The sequence below is a fragment of the Callithrix jacchus genome, chromosome 19 (assembly GCF_049354715.1).
Source record: "Callithrix jacchus isolate 240 chromosome 19, calJac240_pri, whole genome shotgun sequence".
In the NCBI taxonomy this organism is placed as follows: Eukaryota; Metazoa; Chordata; class Mammalia; order Primates; family Cebidae; genus Callithrix; species Callithrix jacchus.
In genome coordinates, this window is record NC_133520.1 from 12,516,564 (window position 1) to 12,531,740 (window position 15,177).

Consider the following 15,177-nt stretch of genomic DNA (forward strand, 5'->3'; position numbering starts at 1 on the left):
TGTTCATTGTCTTCTAGTGTCTTACCATCTAATGGGTAATATGTGTACTAAAGGTATGACAAAATGTGATGTTATACCATCATATTTTGGTATGATGAGAGTACCCAAAAAGATATGAAAACCAAGAAATCATTTTCTGCTGGAATAGTCAGAGAAGTTCTCGTGAAAGGTTCGAATGGAGTTGGAATTGAACAGGAGACTTGGGGATAATTTTAGAAAGAAAAAAAGTGACAAAGGTAGATAATTCTCAGAGGAAAATCTGAAGGATATTTAGCAAAAAATGAACCAATCAAATTGGCTTCCTCAAAAAGTTCATGTCAGGTAATAATAGCAATATTTCTGGAAAAGAAGATGAAAGACTGAGAGAGGACCTTGTTTGTAAGCCTTATAGTGTGTATTTCATTCAGGAGGGCAGAGAAACCTATTGATTTTTAAAGCTTAGCAGGATGACACGATCAAAGCAGCCACGTGGATGAGAGTGGGTCAGGATGGAGGCGAAAAGCCCAGGGAGGGGATAACTGCCATAGTCCAGGTGTGAGCTCACACATGCCTGATGCACATTCTTGCCAGAAGTATGTTAATGTGAAGGAGGAGGATGCAGTGTTCAAAGAGGAAGTGGAACAGGTTTTCAAAGAATGGTGATTACGTGTGTGGCAGTGGCTCATCCTGGTAGAAGCTTTTAGCACTGGGTCAAAGGTGTGCAGGACTAGCACTCATGCCTTGATAAGGGAAGTGAGCAAAGTGTTACTTCATACTGACTCTTCAGGCAGAAAGAAAGGAAAGGAATGCTGTTTGGCAAACTTTCTTCTTGATCCTTTTAACCAGTCATTGTTCAGTCCTTCCTAAGACAGCAAAGGCCTGTTTCTTTTTGAGTAAGTACAGGGGGAGCTGTACAGGATGGAAGGTTCTAGTCATGGAATACTAATTAACCCTTAGAAAATTAAAAGCAACACTCTTTTGATGCAAAATAAATATTCAGGGATGGTTAAAGAAACTCTGAAGAGTGGTTCATCTAAAGTTCAGATTATAAATCCTTTTATTCTTAGCTGTGACCCAGCCATCCTGATTTCTTTGACTTATCCTTGGTTTTCTAAGAATATAGCATCAGTAATATCTTCAAGGAAGGTAATGGTATATACTTCTGTTGATGCAATTCATATTACTCTTACTATTTAACCTCCTGTTAAAAAGTAGTTGCTTTTATTGTTATAAATGCCCTGAATTAGAATGCTAATTTAGGCAATTTTGATAGGCTATCTCAAATTATAATGTGTTTTTTTTTTCAGGTCATCTGTACTTAACCGTTTTCAGTAGTTGTAAGTGGTTAGGGATTACTTCCTGTTGAATTAGCAGTTGCTGAGTAGTTGAGTCTTTGTACTATCCTGCAATCCACTAACGTGATATTTAATGAGGAGACATCAGTCTGGAGAAAGGTAGTCAATATAAATCAGTGTTTACAAAGTGTGATTAACTCTGAAATATTTCATCAATGCTGTGGTCCCAGGCAGACTCTATGCTAATTGCTAGAAACTGCGAATGTTTCAGGGGACTTGGACGGACCCTGAGTATTGCAAACACGGAGCAGCAAAATCGCAATTATGCTTGGACCGTCTCTGATGACAATTTATGCATTTGGTGTGATGACCTCCCCCTTCCCAAGAGGGCAATAAATAGAATGCATTTTCATTAAGATACTAATGCACTTAATCACAAGGGGAAAGGGTTAGGAAGTAAGGAAAGACCTTCAAGCAGTATGTGACAGAGCTGATAGGGGAGAAAGGCTTTATTTTAAAGGCAGCTTCTTTATAAAGCTGTAGGCAGCCCCAGAGCACATCCCATACACTGACATTGGTACTAATTGAAAAAGAATTTAGTTTGGATCTTCTGCTGGTTTCACAGGTATCATTCTAAATACGTAAGCACTACCATAAATGATACAGTCTCATATTAAAAATACAATTTCATAGCAGTTTATTCTTCATTCTAACATCAGGGAACTTCAGTGTTTGGGATTAATTATGAAAATTATGTAACAAACCTCATGATGATGGTGATGATAATGATGATGACCATCATCTTCCTTATCATCACCATCATCGGTAAGCATTTACCAAGCACAGAATTGTGTTGTAAGGCTCTGGTAAGTGCTGTAGCAACAACTGTGTGATTTCTGTCCCTGCCCTCCAGGAGCTTACTCTAACATCCCAGATTAGTTTACATGTCATATTCCAGAGTGAAGTTTACCTTGTCCAGTGTCAGAAAGACAATAAGCCTAATGCACGGAAGTATTAGGAACCAAAATAAATCCAGGATTGACAATCTAAGACTCTGGTTTTGATATTTGTGTTTCATGAACATAATCTATTTTGAAATTTCTTTTGGATCGCAAGATTCTGGAAGACTCTTATTTTGCATGGGTGGACTCAACATAATGTTCTGAAGGCTAATTTTAAAATTCGTCTTTTGAAGCGCTTCATGATGTGTGTTCTTGATTATAGCAGAGCATCCAGCATGATGACATTTCCGACATTTCTCTTGAGTCTCCTGACATTTTTGGGGGTGGGGGAGTAAGAATAATAGAGTTGACATTGCCTTTGGGATGCTGATGTTTCCTGGATCTTGCAAATCTGACAACTTCTCTTCAAACTTGTGTTTTAGGCAATATAGAATACAGCTGCCCTGCCACGAATGAATGTGAAATCACAAAGCGCAGACGTAAATCCTGCCAGGCTTGCCGCTTCATGAAGTGTTTAAAAGTGGGCATGCTGAAAGAAGGTAAGGCTATTTGCTAGTGCCCCTGAGCTTTAGATTTTGGTGTGTGGATGGGAGGCAAGAAATTCCACCAATTCTAGAGAAACCAGAAAAAGATGAGGTAACAGTAAGTACCCTGACTCTGATGGCAGAATATTCCTTCTTTACACCTGGACTTTCTGATACCTTCTGGCTAACTGCCTGATATCTACAGGAAGGGACAAGGTAGGAGAATCTTATGCACAGCTGAACACACCAGGTATGCTTCACTGTTGTGGTTTTTCCTTCTTTCACATTGCAGAAGGCAAAGGAGATGAAGACAGACCAAGAGCCTACATTGACTTTTTGGTTTTCTTCTCATTACTAGGTTTGCAGAGAGTTTTCTTTTCTTTTCTTTTCTTTTTTTTTAAATTAATCCTGAGTTTAAAGCACTCTTTATTATTTTCCGACTTTATCTTTTGGACTTTATTTTCTATTACTAAGAGCTCGAAATACGATATTAAAATTGCTTTCTATTTGCTTCTAGTGGGGGATAACAACAACAAGCATAAAATAGTAACAATGACATGTTTTCTGTGCTAAACAAATTGCTTAAGCTCACACAGTTCACAATTGGTGGAGCCAGGAACCGAACCCATCGATTCTAGATGCCACTCAACTATTCCGCACATGTCAAAAGTCCTGAAATATTTGTATATTTCAGCATTTCTACTGAAACTCACAGTTTAGCTTGGAGATGGATAAAAAGTTTTCTTTACTTTGTGAGGCCTACCATTTAGTTTTTGTTCTTTTATGCATTGCTATACTTGTGTTTTTGTAAATATGCATTTTACATACTGCATTTAGACTGTTCTGTTTCCTTTTCTTCAGAACATCCACCAGAGTTTGTAATAAACACAGCTTTATAAAGTAACACAATGAAAAAGTGGTAATTAATGTTTGATGGGAAATTAGATTCATTAAATATTTAAATGTATGACTTCCGTTGCATCATAGAACTATGCTTTGTTTCTGGGGATGGTCCTGTTAGTATATTTTGTTCTTACTAGAGATCCCCTAGTTTTTAACTTATACAGCCAGTTAGACTCACATGTTAATTCACCAAAAGTGAACCAGAGTGTCAATGAATGTGTGCCATCACTCTGTCCCATAATTTTTCCTGGTTTATTCTTCTTTCAAGATTTTTACTGTGAACAATGTTATAGGAAGATGAGTAGATCAAATTATGTTTGGTCATGTGGAATTCACATCGTGTTTCTCTGACTTTTACTTGTCAAATAGGAACAGAGAAGACCCTCTCAGATTTTTCTAGTCTTCAGCTTTGTTCTTCCCTTGAGAAAGAGCTAAAAACAAAGAAGTGTATAATGTTATAATAAAGGTTTATGAAAAGATGACTAAGATACATTACCAAGTAAATATATATCTATAAGAACAAGTTTTCTTATAGTAAATAGTTAGATTCATTGTGTGTGTGTGTATGTGTGAGAGTATGTGTGTGTATACATGTATATGTATACATAGAGATGGAAAGGATGATGGATGATAGATAGTGGATACACACTGTTTTGGATATACACATGTGTATACATGGAAAAGTGGAAGGAAAGAAGGATACCTAAAGATTAGTGAGAGTGTCACATTAGTGAATGAAAATGAGGATGGGGGAACTTTTTTTTTTTTTTTTTTTTGAGACGGAGTTTCGCTCTTGTTACCCAGGCTGGAGTGCAATGGCGCAATCTCGGCTCATCGCAAACTCCGCCTCCTGGGTTCAGGCAATTCTCCTGCCTCAGCCTCCTGAGTAGCTGGGATTACAGGCACGCGCCACCATGCCCAGCTAATTTTTTGTATCTTTAGTAGAGATGCGGTTTCACCATGTTGACCAGGATGGTCTCGATCTCTTGACCTCGTGATCCACCCGTCTCGGCCTCCCAAAGTGCTGGGATTACAGGCCTGAGCCACCGCGCCCGGCCCGGGAACGTTTTACAGTATAGCCTTTGGTCCTGGTAGGATTTTTCAGAGTTAACATGTTTTACATTTATAATCCATTTGTTGAGTATGTATCAAGGTCTTCCCCTGTGCCAGACACTATTCCAGGCTCCAGTGATACAACAGTGTAAAAGACAGATAAGGTGGTTCTTGCTAAAGAAAACTTATGTGCCATGGCCAGAAGGACACTTTTGGTAAAGGAAAACATATAATTAAGACAACAGCCACCCAACTCACATGACAAAGAGTTTTTTTTTTAGTTAGGATGATGGTGGTAGTTTACGTTCGTGAAGTGGAACGTAAGCTACTATTGCCTTAAACCCGATGGCAGAGTAACAAACAAAACATATTTCTGAAAGTTAATGATAAGTGATCGACAGTCAATTTCTGGCCTTAATTATAGGTATGTTGCCACTTAGTTTCATTGTAGAGACTCAACTCTAACTTATGCTCATTCACAAAGGTTTAATCAAGAGTGATTTCAAATCCTTGAAAGTTAAGAAATCATTATTTTTCAAAAGCAAATCCATTTTTTAAAAAGTTCTAAAATTAATATGACAATGAATACTTTGTATTGATCTAGATTTAGGTTTTATTTTGAAAAACTCAGGTACATGGAATCACATCTCCAAATCTAGGAATACATAATATTTTTTATTAGTTTGACTTACTACTATAATTTATACAACTATTTGCTTTTCCAGGTTTAAGGAGGAAGAATAAAATATATTTTTTCTTAAATATTTTTTCCATTGTGATTTCTAGCAGAAACAGTCCTGAAGGGTTTTAAGAGTCAAGGAAGAGGTGTGCACTGTGTTTAATTAAACATTGTTGGTAAAAGTGAATGGGACAGTGCTTATCTATGATTCACACCTCTTCAGTTGCTGCTATCAAGCAGGTATCTGTTTTCTAGGGAATTGCTGCCGTTGCTGATATACTCAAATAATAATTTATTTTCCTTTACTTCTTAACGCCCACTTTGATGGCAGAATATCAGTTCTTTAACCCCCCGCCCCACCTCCCTGCAACCACCAAATCAAAAGAATGGGATGGTTCTGAGTAAACATGGAATATTCTTGTTGTTTTATGCTTAAAAAATCCAGTGAAATATTGCATTGTACCCTGCATATAAATGCGCAGTTACGTTTGGCCATTCCCTGCTCAAGACTTGCTTCCTAAGCCTGGAGAGAATGATACTGTCTTAAATGTATCTTTATGGATGGAGAGGGATTTCAGTCCCATGCAGTATGTCAGAGATCATGATGTAGTAAATCTATTCAAATGTAAACCTGTTCAATTCAATTACCAGTCCATAATAAAATTTGCTGCTACAACCCCTGTGTTGGCCACAGCAGTCCATACAGGCTGATGGCACAGCAGGTCTGGAAATTGACAGACAAAATCTATTTAAACAAAAACAACATTAGTTCTAGAATCTGAAATGAAATCAGATTTCAACAGCTTTGAAGAGAACTTTCTCTCCTTTCACAGGTATTTTATTTTTATTCAAGTAGCCAAATCCATCGTGAATAAAGTGTTGCCTGAAGGAAATGAAGTTCTCATTAAAAAGGTAGTTTACAGAAAAATGAGAATTATAATGTTTTAAAAAACAGAATCCTTAGCTTTATTGACTGGCATTTCTATTAATTATGGCATCTCACTTTGAGAAGATCTGAGTGTTAGTGGGTGTGTGAAGGAGAAAGAGATGGCTTAGTAGGTAAACAATTTCAGTTTCATCACATTGTACATAATTACAATTCTTGAAAGACATACTTTCTCATTAGCAAGCAATGGAATTATACTTGAGCAAACTACATTTGATTTTAATGGTAGAATTTTTCCAAAAAATGGTACCAGTTGCCACAAAAGAAAAACCTGTTGTCTTAGAGAAAGCGACAAAACGCTACCCTAAAACAAAACTTTGAGAAGTACAGTAAAACAAATGATAATTTGTTGAAATCCAAGTGGTGGCCCCGTTCGGCATCCTGAAAAATCCTCTTTGTCTTTCTCTCTGCTCTGCTTAGCTGGCAAGTGTCACGAATGATGGGCCAGCATTATTTTTTCGGCATTATACCATACTGTATGTCAGACAAAGCCCATCTATTACATGATATCTGGTCTCAACATTCCCTTTTCATTTTTTTCAGGTGTTGCTTATTTGAAGGAAAATAACAAGAACTAATCAAGGCACACCTATAAATCTGGTCAAGATTTATTTTTATTTTGATCTCTCTCCTTGGTTATTTCAAGGCTATTGCGGGACATGCTAGCTCAGTTTGCTCTCTGTCGGCAGCAAACAGAGACATTTTATGAAAGCAATAATTATTTTATTTAGGTATAGAATTCACTGATCAAAGGATTAAGAGTGTTTTGATGTTTATTGGCATGATGGCTCTCACCTTGGCAACTCAAATATTTTTCTTTTACTCTTGCAAGTGAGCAAAAGACTCACATTCACGTACATATTCTTTAGCCAGGCCAGCATTCATGTCAAAGTGTAGATGAATTGAGGCAACTTAGAGGACCCGTTTTGTTATTTCATGCCAAAAAGTGTGCTTTTTCCTTTGCCTTAAAAAATGTTACTTAACTTTTCTAATCTCTTATTTTGTCATCTGTATATTATTTTTATTTTATTTTTCTTTACACACAGGGTTTCACCAGGTTTCCCAGGCTGGTCTTGAACTCCTGGGCTCTAGCAATCCTCCCACCTTGGCCTCCCAAAGTGCTGGGATTATAAGCATAAGCCACCCCCACCAGCCCTATTTTGTCATCTGTAAAATGATGGCACTGCTACTAGTATTTGCAAAGTGTTATAAATCACCGATGAGATATTGCAGGTTGAGAGCTTAGCATACCACGTTGCCTAGTGTAAGGATGCCTCCAACATGAGTTACTGTGGGCAGAAACAGTAAGGGTCAAGTTTCAGGGTCAGGTGGCTCTTAGATTCAAGCCCCGGTTCTACCACCTCTCAGACTTGGAGCAAGTTAAAGAACTTCTCTAAGACTTACTTGCTTCAGCCTATGTATTGATAATTATGAGATTGAAGCTGGAACTTACTTTGTGAGGTTTTTGTGAAAACCAATTGATTTAATGTAGATACAGGGTCTAGTACATGCTTAGCAGGAGACACTTTGAGCTTGGCTTGCTAGACCAACCCAAGGTCACGTCATTTGTTATCCTTTGGCAATGTCAATGGCCTTAGGGGTGCTTTCCAAAGTTTTTATAGAAGCACATCAACACGTGAAAATTTGCTCAGGAATTTCAGGAGAAAATTTAGTCTTTAATATCTGACCTTAGGTCAAGTGAAGAGAGACGACAGTATAAAAAGAGAAAAGGGGTTTTAACCCAAGCAGAGGTTTTCACTAACAGCAGTCGAGGTGAAGAAAGCTTTACAATTACTGCCGTAGCTTCAAAAAGGAGACTTACTCCTTTGTCTTGAAAGCAAAAGGAAGAGGAGAAAGAAGAGAAGGCAGGGGAGGAGGAGAAAGCTCATGTTCCACCAACGAAAATGGAACAAGTGGCACACATTTTAAAACGTGCAAGGAGAAGGGTAAGAATCCCATTAACTTCATAAGTACATTTTTGTAGGCTTTTCCTCCCCATTTTCTCTTTTTTTTTTTCTTTTTCTTTTTTTTTTTTTTTTTTTTTGAGAAGGGGTCTGGCTCTGTCCTTTAGGCTGGAGTGCAGTGGCATGAGCTTGGCTCACTGCAGCCTTGACCTTCTGGGCTCAAGTGATCCTCTTGTCTCAGCTTCCTGAGTAGGTAGGACTACAGACACATGCCACCATGCTTTTTTTTTAAGAAATGGCATCTCACTATGTTGCTCAGGCTATTCTCAAACACCTGGCCTCAAATGATCCTCCAGTCTTGGCCTCCCGAAGGGCTTGGATTACAGGCATGAGCCACTGTACCCGGGCCTATGGTTTAGTTTTTAATTCTGATTTCTCAACTACCTAAATACTGTGATGTGATTTGAAGCAAGTCCATTCAGCTCTGATAGTCACTACTTCTGTATCTTCAGGGGAGCAGTTAGACTGTATTCTTTCTTATCTGAAATTATATGTATATATATATATATATATATATATGTATAAAATAAAAAATGACATAATGCCTGCATAAACATTATACCAGTATATGACACCAAGAGACTTATCATAATGATGATGATGATGATGATGATTACCATATCAATGAAGCTTGAGAAATATGGATAATGATTTGTGCTATTTGTGAATATTGTCTTAACTGAAAATTCTTCCGATGTTTTTGTTTTCCTAGAGGAGCAAGAAATATATCTTTTTTTTTTCCAAAGTTAACAGACGTGAAAGTTGAAGGCACAGTAGAACAATTAATAGGTATTTAAATACGTAGGAACTGAAGTATTGATTGTGTATTTTTGCCTGTGTGTGAAAACTTCTGCTCTATATTTCCTCACATTTCCTCCCAACTCTTGTCAATATATTGAAGTGCAGTCGATATGGTTTCATTTCGATGGGCATCTGAAATCTCAACACAGATTGCTGTGAATTCTACCAGGCAGATTTTATTTGAAGTCTTATTGTTACTTTTTAAATAAAAGTATTGACAGCAGTAGGAAAGGAGAACACCAAGCTTATATAATTTAAATGCCTTCTAAATATTTCCTCTGGAGGAAACAATGCGTTATTTAAAACAAGCAAAACAAATCAGATAGTTATGTCTTTTATTGATACCCATATTTCATTTTCATACTTGATTTGATCTCTTTAAAATACCTTTCAGCCAGGAACAGTGGCTCATACCTGTAATCCCAGAACTTCGGGAGGCCGAGGTGGGAGGGTTGCTTGAGCTCAGGAGTTTGAGACTAGCCTGGGCAATGTGATGAAACCCTTGTCTCTACCAAAAATAAAAAATAAAAAATTAGCAAGGTGTGGTGGTGTACACCTGTAGTATCAGCTGCTCCAGAGGCTGAGGTGGGAGGATCACTTGAGCCTGGGACGGGGAGGTTGCAGTGAGCAAAGATCATCATGCCGCTGCACTCCAGCCTGGGTGACAGAATGCAAACTGTCCCAGAAAAAAAAGAAAAAGAAAAGACAAAAAACATAAAGTATCTTTTAATTTCAGAGGTGCTCAGTGTTATGTATACATATTTTTCCCACTTTGTAATAGTCTAGAAAACACACACAGCATGCAGATCCCAGGTAGGCAGTGTAAACATTATAGTAGAATCGTGAGTGCCCATGTTCCAGATAAAGTAAAAATAGAGGTTGAGAATTGGCGTTTGGAATCAGTCACCATCAGTGGTGATAGAATACAGGATATTGAGATTTAATTATCATGCTAAGACCCCACCCAGTTTAGAAAAATGGGAACCTGGGTGTCAGATTCTCATTAGTCAGATAAGGAACCCAAGATCAGGGAGTTTTAGTGACTTCCCCACAGTCCCACTGCAGACAAAGTGGGAATGGGATTAAAAGCCAAATATGTCATATGCCCAGGACCACCCAGTATCTTTGCCAAGCTGTGTTTCAGCCTTGGCCAAATAAGGGGTCTTTTCTGCTCCACACTTGGGTTGATTGCCTGCACCTGTTGGTAGGCCAACAGTGACCTGAACTACTTACTTGAATAGAGAGGTGGGGAAAATGGAAAAAAGTCCTGGAGATCCCAATAACCAGCAGAGTCTATGAGTCTTAACAAGGGGTTTGAGCTTAAGGCATATAAATAAGTGACATTCTTTAGGAGGGGACTTTTCCTTATGATTCTGTTCTGAGGAAAGCAGGCTTCTCACCTAAAGTTTGATGGGACCGCCACAGTGAGAGATAATGTTGGAGACTGATCCGGGAAAAGTCTTTATGGGATAACTGAGCAGGCTAGAGTATTGGACTGATTGTGAGTTAGAGAAGGCAAAGTACATCAGGAGCTGTGAAGGTCAAAGAGCGAGGTTGAGGACACTGTATCTCAAAAGGGTCACAGCATTTTTGCCCAGCTTAAATCCTTTACCTTGACAAACCATTTTAAATCCATCAAGAATTGCCAGTCTCTATAAAATGAAAGGTCTTCATCTTTTGTTCTGACTTCTAGATTAATTAGCACTGATGCAATGTTTAGGAAATCCTCGAGTGGAAGAAATGGGAGGAGTATGGAGATCCTCTTCTTTTGCATCAGGGGGTTTGTTGTCCAGATGCTCTGTTTGGTCTGAGTGATCTCAATGCAATCCGTGGGGTGTATTTTCTGTTTCCACCCTTTTAGTTTACAGAAGGCAATTTGTGCATGTCTACATGTACACACATATATGAGAGAGTGCATATTATACCTTTATTCATTTAACTGTATTACCTCTCTCCAGTCAGTTGGCCTGAACCCCCAAGATATAAAGAAAAATTATCCCAGAACTGTTTTGCTGCAACCGCAGCTTGAGTCTTGATTTATATATGGCAGTGGGAACTCGGAGAGTCTTCTGAGTTTATCCTATCAGCAGGAGTAGCAAAGAGCAACTTACTTTTCTAATTACCCTTCTGTTTCATACTTTCCATTTTAATAAAAATGTTCATTTAAAGAGTTTAGTGTTTTCCAGGTAGGTTCTCTTTAAAAAATATAAAGCTACTCAGGTCATTTAGTTACAAGTGGATTTGTTTTTGCTTAGTTAAAGAGCCTACTTAGTATAATTTATCCTAACAAAATATCTTTTGTAAAAACCTCTGAAGAAGACATTGCCAAGGTGATTTTTTTTCCCTCAAGTCTAATATCATTATGCTGCCAAGTCGAAAACACAAATTATTGGTAGGGAAATTTGGGCTCCTACTGCCTTCAAAAAGCAGAACAAAGGAAAGGAGAAAGCTTTAATGGTATTCAAGGAAAATATTTCTGTGTTAGATGACAGTTAATAGAACTGCATTGACCTCACTGGTATTTCTTGCACTCTCTGTTGTAATATTATCCTAAGAAGCTCTCTCATTAATGCAGAGTATTAAACAAAACTCCCAAGTTATAATATAAGCAATAGGGAAGAGCACCTTCTTTGTGAGCTTCGTCGTGACATTAAGCTATTTGGGAACGTACTTAAGATACAACAAAAAGTTATTTTATGTACAGATACTGCATTACTAGATAGTGATTTTTTTTCACATTTTGTTGATATGAAACTTGAATAGTCTCAAAATGAATAGTAAGATTTTGAAGGTAAGACTAATAACGTAGATTTCTGAGAGCTGAATATACATTAGGCTGTGCTATGTGCTTTGGTTGGGTTTTTTTGTTGTTGTTAATCTTTACAGTGGCCCCAGTGGTGAGCATTTCCCCATTTCACAGAGGAAAGAGAAGCTTCGAGAAATTGTGTTACCTTCCACTGTTCTCATCGTGTATGAAGGAGTCTAGATTCTGTAGCAACTATTTTGATTCTACTGCTTCTGCTGCGCATCTGTTTAATGTAGTTATTCTTTGGGAACTTTAGGAATATTCATGTATGTGTTTAGCTTGGGATTCTTCAGAGGCTGTGGGTATGAGATACTGAGCTCTTAAAAGATGTATGAGACACTGAGCTCTTAAAAGATGACTTGAGTAACCCTTCCCCCTTTTTTTGAACTAGGGCTCACTTCAGTGCTTTGAATTCTTCGCTTAATGTCCAGAAATAGAATGAACTGTGTTGGAAGGCAGTAAGTTTCCCAGCACTGTGAGAGATGCCGTAGGGAGCCAGTTCAAGTATGATGTGAGGATTAGACTGGACTGTCTTTTACAGTGACTTCCCGCTCTGAGAATCCTGCCGTCTCAACATAAGCCTTGGAAGAACTCAGCAGTTATAAACTATGGGAATAAACATCAGCAATACCAAAGCTGTTCAATTCCTGGGAACTCTATTTAGGGGTCTGTGTTTTTGTCAGTGTATGACATCTTATTTAAATCCAAATTGGAACATAGAGAAAAATTTTGCCTTGTAGCATAGCTTTAGTCTCTGGCTCAGTTTTTAGCAAATGAACTCCAGAACCACGTTTCTTATGGGTTGTGCTTTTGCAGAGAGGAGTGAATTTGATCCACTGACCTTGTGCACCATATTGCCTCAGTTGTTTTGAGGATATGGCCATAGTGTACCACTGGAGTATTATAACCTCATGTATTATATAAATGGGGAAAATCGATGTTCTAATATTTTAAAGATTTGTCCATGCGTCTGCATACAATCCATGTGACTCGTAGGAGACTATCACATACTCCCTGCATGCCTGGTTCTCCAAAACAATTTTATATTTATGCATATATTTTAAAATCACAACTACATTAGAAATAAAGTGGATGGAATCTTTGATGTGAACTAACCATTTACAGCACTACAGATTATTTCAGCTGAATAAATCTGTGCTCCCTGCATTTATGTTAGAGAGGACAGAAAGACTGCAATCCTAAGAGACAGTTCTTTTTGCTTTCTTCCAGCTGATGTAGGACGGATACTATTTAAAGTTAATCACTTATTTGATTGTCCCCATTTGTCATTTCCATTTGTGAGCTTGAAATCAGAAGCCAGCATTTATCTAATATGTTACACATTTTTATTCTTTTTGGATTATAAAAAATTGGATTTTGCCCCAAGCAGGGGAAACCTGCTTGAACATTTGCTCAGGCCCTGGAAGTCTAGCCTGGTAAGTGGTGAGGGGTGGTCAGAGCCATATAGGACTCTGTTTAATGTGCAATTTTTTTTCCACCAGCCTCCGAACAACAGATTTTTGTTCCTTGTCACCGATGCATACATACATGAACGTGACATCGATGATGATGACATTGTGCTTAAATATAACTAAAGGAATTCAGGTATACATTTGAATAAGACCTGTTTAATAAAGTCTTCATGGTTTCATTTCATTGGGGCCCCATTCCTAAATTGTTAGTTACCTTTCTGGTTAAGGCTATCTATGCAGAGTTCTACTCCCCCTAGTAATATATCAGATTTTAGGCATGATTTTGTTCATCTCTAAATCCCCCTCCACTGACACTGAGTTGAGAGACTGTTCTGTAGTTCTTCCTCTCTCTGTCTCTCTCTCTCTCTCTTTCTCGCTTAGTAGGTTGAGGAGCCACCAACCAGCTTCCCTAAGGCAAGCTGTCTGCAAAGGAACAAGCCAGCTGGCTTGGCCAAGGTTGATCAATGATGAGAAGCAGGCTAGGTTCCAGGTTCACAAAAGCCACTCAGTGGAGAGTAGGTCAGCGGCTTCCCCAAAGCCAATTAGCTGGCAGAAGGCTGAGGTGCCTGGTGCTAGCCAAATTCCCTGAGCCTGATGGTACTAGTGGGGAGTCCATCCTTGGGCTTGCTGGCAAACCAGACTTAAGTGAATGGCAGATTGTGCTTTTTGAAATCCAGCGTCGCTTTGTGGCTACTAGAACAAATATCGGGCCCTGCCACTCCCACTCAGCCTCTCCCAAGTAGACTGCACAGCCCAAGCACAATAGTAGCGGACCCTCAGGTGTGATGGATTTCAACTGATTACCCACAACATTCATTTCTTTTTACCTTACTTCAGCTTCCATGCTTTTTCAAGTTGACATGAATATGAATCACGCCATTAGAAGAGAGTGATATGGAAATGGTTTTGGAAGCAGGAAGCGTTACAGAGCCCTTTGACAGGAATGTCAGGATTTCTACTATTTTAAAAGCCCCAATTGTAAGATACTCTTCTTTTATAGATGACGGTCTGAGATGAAATGGGACCTATGGCAAAACCCAAAGGGAGGGTATCGTAGCAATTGCCCTTTGCTTAACCTGTTTCTCGAAAGATTGTGTCTAGGATCAAAATCCCTATCCTATTTTTCTCAAGAATTACGTTTTCATCTATTACATCTTTTCTACATAGTCTGCGTACTCATAATTTATGATGTCTGTACCATTTTACTAGCATTTGTATGTATCTTGGGGATGTAGAAAATTTAAGGAGGAGAATGTGTAAAAATTAGGTAATTTACATTACGTTTTAACTTAATACATGTTTCTGCTTAGATCTGGTTTCTATGCCAATTTCCAGTTTTGTGTATCAGTTGAAGCCAGCATGTTGCCCCCTTAGGAGGTCCAGTCCATTTTGCCTGTCCTCCTTTTCCTTTCTCAGCTATAATAAGTGTTTTCCTTGAGGCCACCTGAGCCCTTCTTTAGTGGCTTCTCTCTGGATTGTCCAATTAATATCCTCCAACCACGCATCTTCACACGGAAGTTTTGGCACAAATACAACTTTCTCTCCCTTCACCCTCTTAAGATTTTGTTTGTTTGTTTGGTTGGTTGGTTTTGTTGTTGTTCAAATAGTTTCCTCTAAAAGCCATATTTCTTCACAGCTCTACTGAATTACCATTTGGTGATTTCCAAACTTGTGAATTCCATAATGGTCGCCTCCCTACTCCGGCTCCCCATGAATTCACCTCTCTGCTCTTTTAGACATTTGTCTCCAGGCCTATTAAGTTCTTCAGTATCAACATTATCATAATCATTAGT

The 15,177-nt window shown here is 38.4% G+C and overlaps 1 protein-coding gene across 29 annotated transcripts in view; it reads left to right on the forward strand.

Annotated features, from left to right (window-relative positions):
- ESRRG (estrogen related receptor gamma) overlaps nucleotides 1-15,177 on the forward strand; it is a 656,445-nt gene that overhangs the window by 498,087 nt on the left and 143,181 nt on the right. For all 29 annotated transcript variants that reach the window (XM_035280541.3, XM_078356579.1, XM_054248101.2 and 26 more), the window contains one exon: nucleotides 2,659-2,775. In XM_035280541.3, coding sequence (XP_035136432.1) covers nucleotides 2,659-2,775 — 117 coding nt within the window. The remainder of the gene's footprint in view (nucleotides 1-2,658; nucleotides 2,776-15,177) is intronic.